Source organism: Scardinius erythrophthalmus (assembly GCF_964197995.2).
Source record: "Scardinius erythrophthalmus genome assembly, contig: HAP1_SCAFFOLD_760, whole genome shotgun sequence".
NCBI lineage: Eukaryota > Metazoa > Chordata > Actinopteri > Cypriniformes > Leuciscidae > Scardinius > Scardinius erythrophthalmus.
This window is the reverse complement of record NW_028295861.1, coordinates 1-9,193: the sequence shown is the minus strand read 5'-3', so window position 1 is coordinate 9,193 and position 9,193 is coordinate 1. Positions and strand designations below refer to the sequence as shown.

The window sequence follows — 9,193 nt, the reverse complement described above, 5'->3', positions numbered from 1 at the left end:
AAAAAATAAAGACACGACTCAATGTATAAAGTGAGTAAAGTTTCCAGAAACTTCCTTTCTTTTTTTTTTTTTTTTTTTACAAACTTTTAGAAGTTATTTATAGATACATTATGCACAAGAATAAAGCATGCAGCGATGGCAATGACATGTAGCCTAGTTTTTGCAGAAAAAGAGATCACATCAGTCACAACTTAAAATAGCTACATTAATAATGGATCTGGCTTGAGTCAAAATGCATGTCACTCAAACTCCTTATAGATATACATCTTCACAGATTTTATTATGAATTAGGGGACTTTAATTTTGACAGGAGTTTTATTACCCGGAAATACAGCAGAACCGTTGCTCCCCGAACCCTGCATTAAGATGGCTTTCAGAACTGGACATGTTATCAACTACCTTCTGAACATTTTGTTTGAATACTGGTCATAATCGAATGGTGTGTGGAAATTAAATCGAATTTAAGGGGGGTTTGGACACTGGAAGCGGTGTCCGATCTCGACGACACCTTCAGTTTCCCTTCGGCATTCTGCACAGCAGCGCTCGCTATCAGCGCTGCTACACTGGCTGAAGTGTTGAGTTTGTAAATATTATCAGCTCTCCTATCAGACTCCATCTAGACCAGTGCTTCTGTTAAAATGGCCACCATGGAGAAACTGATGAAAGCGTTTGAGTCGCTTAAATCATTCCAGCAGCAGCAAGGCCCGCTGTCGGCCGAGGAGCTCGTCCAGAAACAGTGAGTGCTGAACAATCAGTTCGATCAGTTGTTAATGCAGTTTAACGCTTTGATGCTTCATCATTATCGTCATCATCAGGGTGCTGACATCACCTGACACAGTCGCCATACTAATGTTATTATCACATGCATGAGGGCTGAGTGTTAAGGATGATTGTTGTTGTTGTCTTGGGTTTAAAAATCACATGGTGCTCAACTCGTTAGAAGTGTCACACAGCCTTTTGATAGATTCTGCGCCCATTTCGAGATAAACAGTGCGCACTCCTTTAGAAAACGTAGGAAAAATGCTATTGTATATAAAGGAACCAATAAATAACTCCTTATTTCTTGAGTACTGTTACAAAACCAGAGACTGGAACGTGTTTATAAAATATTTATTTTGTATGAAGCTGTAAATCTGTGTTTGAATGCAGCCTCTTGGCTTTCCCATCTTCTTGTCTGTCACTCATTATGAGTCAGCTCCCCAAAATATGCCAGATATTTATTATACACTTTTGACTAATCCCCCACAGTCACACTGAATATCTTGCAAAATCACAATATTTTGTGCCTCACACATGTATAAGATGCAAGAGCCATTTTATTTTTCTGGTGTTGCTAGCTCTTAAGTTGAACATATGTTTTAAATGTCGTGCAGTGTTGAATTATATGGTCTCAACACTTCAAAACCAACTGTGCTGAGGATTAATATGATGTTGTAATACTGATAAATAGAAAATCACATGAAGAACATTCTAGTGATTATCACTGGTTCATTTCAAAGTGGAAATGCTATTTAAATTAGTAGAGCTTTTTAAAATCATATTTCGAAGTATATTAAACACTGTAAATAACAAACTCTAGTCTAGGCCTAAATACATACTGTGAAAAGTCGTTGGATGGGAATTATTTGTAAATTGAGTGATTTCTTCATTTAGGACACATGGAGCATTGGGATGGTTCACTTTGCATTTTATCAGCACTGAGCATTTGTTAATTAATGAGAATTAATAAATTATTGTTCTGTTAAAGCGAAAATATGTAGGCTACTTTTTTTCACTGCTAGGGGTCGCTAACATCTTACAGTAACAAAGGCGTAGGTTGATGACGCATAAGCGGAATTATGGAACTTGTCGTCATGCTGATGGATCTAATAATGTTTATGGATGAGTGAATACATTGACGTTTTTAACATGACTGCGGTATGAAGCTGGTCGCGATTGCTAATGAGAGACAGATATCAGCACCACACGCGAGTCCCGCGGATATAAAGGAATAATGACATTTCATTCTACCGAACTACCGGACGTTACACTATCACACTAAACTGCATTTGGGGTGTTGAAAGTTATAATATTTATCTATGTGTTAGTTTGTTGGCTGTATGAGACTAGCAGTAAGCTAGATCAACATTAGAATAACATACTGATCATATTCTGACATTTCATCATGTTGAGCTGATTAGTTTTATGTACATTTGCTCACCTGTCTAAGAAAGTACATGCAAGAGCGGTGTCTCATCAAGTTGAAGTTAGTCGTGGACGTGGAGCTCTCTCCTCGTTTTAGTTCTCCTTTTGTCCCAAAGTCTGCTTGCCATGGTCCGTAATGCTCGAATGAAACAACAACAGTGTGAGCGTGCCACTAGACGTAATGCAGTTGTCCATGTCTGTCGCCATGGTTACTATGGCAGTACGAGTGGAAACCAGGGATAACGCGTATATTCTGTCATTGACAGGCGACAATGACCAGGGACGAGCCCAAAAAAGCACATCCATCCATCATAAAAGTAGTCCATATGGCTCCAGGGGGGTTAACAAATGGCCTTCTGAAGTTAAGCAATGCGTTTTTGTAAGAAAAATATCCATATATAACTTTAGAAACTGGCTTCTAGTAACATCTGTCCGCACGTTAACCTAGAGTCTAGTTCCGGCGGAAGAGTGACCTCTGACCTGACGTATGACGTAGGTGTAGCGTAAGCTAGGAGAGAACAGACGCCTCTCACGGTTCAAACAAATAGGGCTGGGCAACAAACTCAAGCTCCTCAGACATTTCTCTTTAAAATAGTTTTAGACTTGCTCTATCTCCTGCACTTCCGTGTTCAATATGTCATGCGTCGGGTCAGAGGTCACTCTTCCACCGGAACTCGACTTGTGTACGTCCTTTACTGGAAGCCAGTAATTACTTTATAAAGTTATAAATATGGAAATTGTCTTATCAAAAACGAATCGCTTCACTTCAGAAGGCCATTATTAACCTCCTTGAGCCGTATGGATTATTTTTTATGATGGATGGATGCGCTTTTTTGGGCTTAAAAATCTAAGGTACCATTCACTCCCATTATAAAGCTGGGAAGAGCCAGGCTATTTTTTAATATATAACTCTGATTGTGTTTGGCTGAAAAAAGAAAGTCATATAAACCTAGGATGGCTTGAGGGTGAGTAAATTATGGGATAAGTTTTCATTTTTGGGTGAACTATCCCTTTAAGAGCAGCCAAGTGATCAACCACTGTAATACATGACCTATTATAGAGTATTTAGTGGTTGAAGAACGCTCATCTACTGAAGTCATTTGTTTGCGTTTAAATAAATTCAGATTTGTTGTGGATCACCACCAGTGAAAAGTGATTTTTAAATGTGCTGCATTCTAGATGGACATCTTTATTGCTGCTATGTTAGCAAGATTGCATTAACCTAATGTATTTAGGTAATCAGCATTGCTGATAAATTAAACACTCTTTGGTTGACTACTGTGGCCCAACATAATGTACTCCCTTACAGATTAATGTTCGATTTTCAGCTCAATTTCTTCTGTTTAGGTTGAGTTGCATATTATATCTGTGCTGAAGATGTTTTGTTTACATTGAAATTTCACAGGCATTTAATTAATAATACTATATTAATTATTGTTCATCTATCCAAAATGATCTGTTTTACCTTGTAGACAAATAGTGATTCAAATAATGTGATCATGAAATGTTCTTATTCATTTTATTTTGTTTTCATGACTTTCACAGTAACACTGTGTTTTCTTACAGAAAAAAAGACCTTGCTACAACCAAAAAGGACAGAGTGACTCATTGCTTGACGATATGTGAAAACATCGTGGCACAGTCGCTGAGGTATGCAACAGTCAATGGACGGGCACGTTAGATTAAGGATAATCAGATTTGGTCACGTCTTATGAGTCATTTGCAAAAGCCTATTGGTGCTGAGGCTAGTTTGGCTTTTTTCATCTTTGGAATGCAAATTCAGTGAAGGTATTTAAGATGGAAAAACCCTCATTTATCACAGGTCACCTAGCAAAGTTTAACGTGAATGCTAGCAGTTTTCAAAACCCAGTTCTTTCAGCTTGAATGCACTTGTAAAAACAGCAAAAAATATTAGATTATTGTATACTTTCAAAAAAGTTTGAATCGCATTAGAAATGTGCTGTCCTTCACCTGTAGGTCAGCATGTGTTTAAAAGTTTGGGGTCGAAAATATTTTTTTTTATTGTCTTTTTTAAGTCTCTTATGCTCACCAAGGCTGCATTTATCTGATCAAAAATATATTAAAAACAGTAATGTGGTGAAATATTATTACAATTTATAATAACTCTTTTCTATTTGAATATATTTTAAAATGTAATTTAATCCTGTGATGGCAATTCTAAATTTTCAGCTGCCTTTATTCTAGTCCTCAGTGTCACATGATCCTTCTAATATGCTGATTTGCTATAAACTCAATCAAATGGCTAAAATAAATGGACAAATTGGGACCTAATGTACATAATGACCATATTTTATCCAGGCCAGTGCTAATTTAAGCCCATCATGCCCATTATGTTTAGCACACTAGTATTGTTAGCTGTATGTGTAATGTATGTTATTGCTTTTCGTTATTAGGACGTCTCCAGAGTTCCAGAAACTGCTCGGAATTGCTATGGAAATGTTCTTGCTGTGCAGCGATGACAAGGAGTCTGACGTCAGGATGGTGGCAGATGAGTGCCTAAACAAAATCATCAAAGTAAGTCATGCATTCATTTGGAGGATGATTATAGTGATGTTTTGTATTTAATTATAATATCATTTCTTTTTGTTTTTCAATTCAATTCATGTTTATTTGTATAGCGCTTTTCACAATACACATCATTTCAAAGCAGCTTTACAGAAAAAAGAAAGTCCATATTACAATTCAGAGTGTTCTGTTATCAGAGGTAACTTGTCTAAGTTATGTACATATACAAAAATCACAGTTAGCTAAAAAATTAATCATTTTAAAAACGTAGTAATTTAATGCAGATACAATGAGCTTTTTGAAGTAATGAATACTTGTTTGTTAACAAATGATTATGACATTTAGAAAATATATTATTATATGTTTTTCTTTTCAGGCATTGATGGATTCCAACTTGCCTAGACTGCAGCTTGAATTGTACAAAGAGATTAAAAAGGTGAATCAGATTGCACTCTCTTTATGCGTTTGGATGTATTCTCACCAGGAACAAAAGTTTGTCTGGCTTTTTTTAGGGATGCACTGAAATTTCGGTTGCGGAAAATGGTGTTTTTGGCTCAAAGAGAAAAACTGCGGAAAATATGAGCAGCAATAATAATAATGATTAATAAATGAGCACTAAATCGGCATGTTATAATGATTTCTGACAGATCATGTGACACTGAAGACTGATGTAACAGCTGCAGAAAATTCAGCTCACATAAATTCAAATAGAAAACATTTATTTTAAATGGTAATATTTCATAATATTAGTGTTTTTTTATCAATTAAATTCAGTCTTGGTGAGCAGAAGAAACTTGATTCAGAAACATTAAAGTCTTAACTATTCCAAACTTTTGACTGGTAGAGTAGACTTTATAGATAGTCTTGTTCTCTCTAATGACCTTTACTGATCGCTAACCGAGCATTACTCTGTCTATTGTCACAGAACGCTGCCTCTCGGAGTCTGCGGGCAGCCCTGTGGAGGTTTGCTGAGCTTGCTCACCTGGTGCGTCCACAGAAATGCAGGTATGCTTATTGACTTAAAGTCAGTTACTTCCATTGGTCTGTTCAGAAATAAGTGAAACTGATCCTGGGTTAGTCATTACAAAGTGAAATTCAGATTTAGAATAAGCTGTAACATGCTTCTAATTGTATTGATCAGCGGACATACAGGAATGTATCCTCAGTCACTCTTATCTTTATATTTCTCTCTTTTTTTTTTAGGCCGTACCTTGTGAATCTGCTGCCATGTCTGACACGGATCACAAAACGTCAGGAGGAGACTGTGCAGGAAACTCTTTCTTCTTCAATTCCTAAAATCATGTCTGCCCTTGGACACTTCGCCAATGATGGAGAGATCAAGGTATTTAATGCAGTCTGTGAGTTCAGTACTAATGAAATATTGTGCTAGTTTTTAAAAAACCCAAAGGAAACCACTGTAACCTAAGCCAATACTGTGTTTTTGGTTTAGTTGAATGTTTGTCAAAGTAAAAGGTTTCCAAAGAACACATCACCTGATTTTCAGGTAGAAATGTACTTTCAAAAGTCATGCCACAGGGTGGCCTCATTCATTTGACATGTCAGTTACATTCCCCTGGCCTGATTTCTGTGATTTGGCACTTCAGTGTGGGATTTCCCTCACTGTTATCTCCTCTCACTGTCTGAAGCTGTAAATGCGCAGTGGTGACATCATCTCCTCAATATGGAATGTGACTCAGTCAGATTGGATTTAATTATCCATGAGCCTCCGCTTCCTCACATCAGTAAGAGCCAGAAACTGTCTGTTCCCTTTCCAAGAACAAATTCACATTTAAAGACAGGGGAATTGTCATTTTAGTGCTGTTTTCTGATGTTCTCATTTCATATGGAAGGACATGTGAAGGTCCTTGGGAAGACAGGAAACAAAGACAAATCAATTTGTGTAGCTACGCAAACACTTTAGGAGTGCTTTAACGGTTAACCAGTTTAAAAATGATACAGAATGCACAACTATTGACAAGTTTAGATGTTTTTGAAAGAAAAGGTTCTTATGCTCACCAAGGCTGCATTTATTTGATCAAAAATACAGTAAATAACAGTAATATTGTGAAATATTATCATCGTTTAAAATAGCTGCTTTCTATTTTAATGTTTTAAAATATAATTTATTCCTGTGATGGCAAAGCTGATTTTTCATCAGCCATTACTCCAATCTTCAGTGTCACATGATCTTTCAGATATCATTCTAAAATGATGATTTGCTGCTCGATTATTGTTGGTGCTTAATTATTAATAATGATTATTATAATTCTCAATGTTGGAAACACTGATGATAATGTTTAATATTTTCGTGGAAACCATAATAAAAAAAATTCCAGGATTTTTTGATGAATAGAAAGTTATTCTTTTTTAGAACATCATTTAATTGAAATAGAAACTGAGTCCAGGGAGTGAATTTGGAGGTTCACTCTAGTTCCAGTTAGTTCCAAAAAATAGAGGAATTCCATCTTTTATCCATGTAATACTGTAGCCTCCAGATGCAAATAATTGAACACATAAATATAGTGGGATTTTCTGAATCTATGGTTTAAAAATATTTAATGTGTCCTCAACTAGGGTCCCCCCCAATGAATCTCGGCCACTTCCACCACTGATTATATCCTTATTATGCAATCTTTTGCAAAAGAGGGATCACAAATTCACAAGGGAACACACAAATTAAAAATTCAAAGTGTGTGCGTAAGCAATCATGTTCCTAGACTTGCATAAAAACCTAAACTATGTTTAAAGTATTATTTATATATAAAGCAGTGTTATAATGAATAAAGCAATTTAATAGGATTTCAGAAATGTATAAATCCCACTTTTTAAATTACTCTTATTCATATGCGGTCATTTTAAATGTTGCAGTAATGAATGTGTATTTAGATGTTGCTGAAGGCCTTTGTTGCCAACCTGAAGTCCAGTTCTCCCACTATTCGTCGAACAGCGGCCAGCTCGGCTGTCAGCGTGTGTCAGCACTCACGCAGAACACACTACTTCTACACCTGGCTCCTCAACGTGCTGCTCGGTAGGACGCCCACCACACACTGGCCAAACAGACTCCGGCAAAACCGCGTGCTTCAAATGTCTTCATTCGGTTGCCTGTTTTCTTCCTCTCTCTCAGGTTTGGTAGTGCCGGTGGATGAGGAGCATTCCAGTCACCTGATTCTGGGTGTATTACTGACGTTGCGCTACCTGATGCCTCTTGTTCAGCAGCAGGCTCCTAACAGCAGTCTGAAGGGAAGCTTTGGGCTCGTTCGTAAAGAGGCAGACGTCACTCCTGCACCTGAGCAACTCATACAGGTACCAGAGCTGATAAACGTCATTATATCTTTGTGATTTAACATATTGATATAATGGAAAAAAAGATTTTCCTTTCTCCCCCTTAACCATTTTTTGAAATTCATATACTACTGTTCAAAAGTTTGGAGAGCCTGTGAGATTTTTTACAAATGCTTTTGATAAAAAATACCGTAGTTTTGTGAAATAATATTTTAAATAACTGTTTTTAATTGAATGTTTTTTTTAATGTAATTTATTCCTGTGATGGTAAAGCTAAATTTTCAACATCATTACTCCATTCTTCAGTGTCACACGATCCTTCAAAAATCAATCTAAAATGCTGATTTGTTGCTCAAGAAACATTTTTTATAATTAATGTATACTCCTATTATTATATAAAAACAGTTGCGCTGCTTATATTTTTATGGAAACAATCATACAATTATATATTTTTTCTTTGCTGAAGAATCCTCAAAAGAACTACATTTATTTGAAATAGAAATCTTTTGTAACAACTTAAAAGTCTGTCACTTTTGGATCAATTTAATGCATCCTTGCTGAATAAAAGTATTAATTTCTTTGAAAAACCTTACTGACCCCAATCTTTTGGTACTGTATGTAAAAACATGTAGTTCAGAAATCATGTTTGTGATCATAACTGTTATGACATGACCACCAATATTTATATATCATGCCCATTCAGTAACTTAGCAGGGTTGCCGTTATTTTTTTTTAGGCAATCATGATATTTACAACAATAAATCACTTACATACTAACATTTTTAAAGGTACAATAGCAAAAGCACACTTTTTAATGGTTATAGAGAGGGTTAAAAAGATTATGTAACTAAATTCGAACTGTTTTTAATGCACAAAACCTAACATTATAATTGGAAAAATGTTATGATCATTTCTAGTTGTACAGATCATTTTGGAGTTTAGATTTTTGTTGTTGTTAAATGTGTGTTGGAGTAATTCATTGTATGTGGCTGTGTATTTGTGCACGTGTAAAGCCTTATCTCGTGTTGTTAGGTCTATGAACTGACCCTGCACTACACGCAACACTGGGATCATAATGTGGTGACGGCATCTCTGGAGCTTCTGCAGCAGGTGTTTCGCACTCCTCCCCCTGAGCTCCTAAACGCTCTCATCACACGCGGCAAAATCACACACACCAGTGTCTTCAGAGAAGAGACAGAGT

The 9,193-nt window shown here is 36.3% G+C and overlaps 1 protein-coding gene across 1 annotated transcript; it reads left to right on the top strand.

Moving 5' to 3' along the window:
* Positions 1–337: 337 nt before the first annotated feature.
* LOC308686766 (huntingtin-like) lies at positions 338–9,171 on the top strand (the record flags this gene model as incomplete). The annotated part of the gene is made up of 9 exons (XM_081395202.1): positions 338–736; positions 3,751–3,834; positions 4,599–4,719; positions 5,087–5,146; positions 5,636–5,715; positions 5,914–6,052; positions 7,597–7,738; positions 7,835–8,013; positions 9,025–9,171. Coding segments are annotated over exons 1-9 (1,050 nt in total), but the record flags the coding sequence as incomplete, so codon positions are not given.
* Between the last annotated feature and the right edge of the window lie 22 nt (positions 9,172–9,193).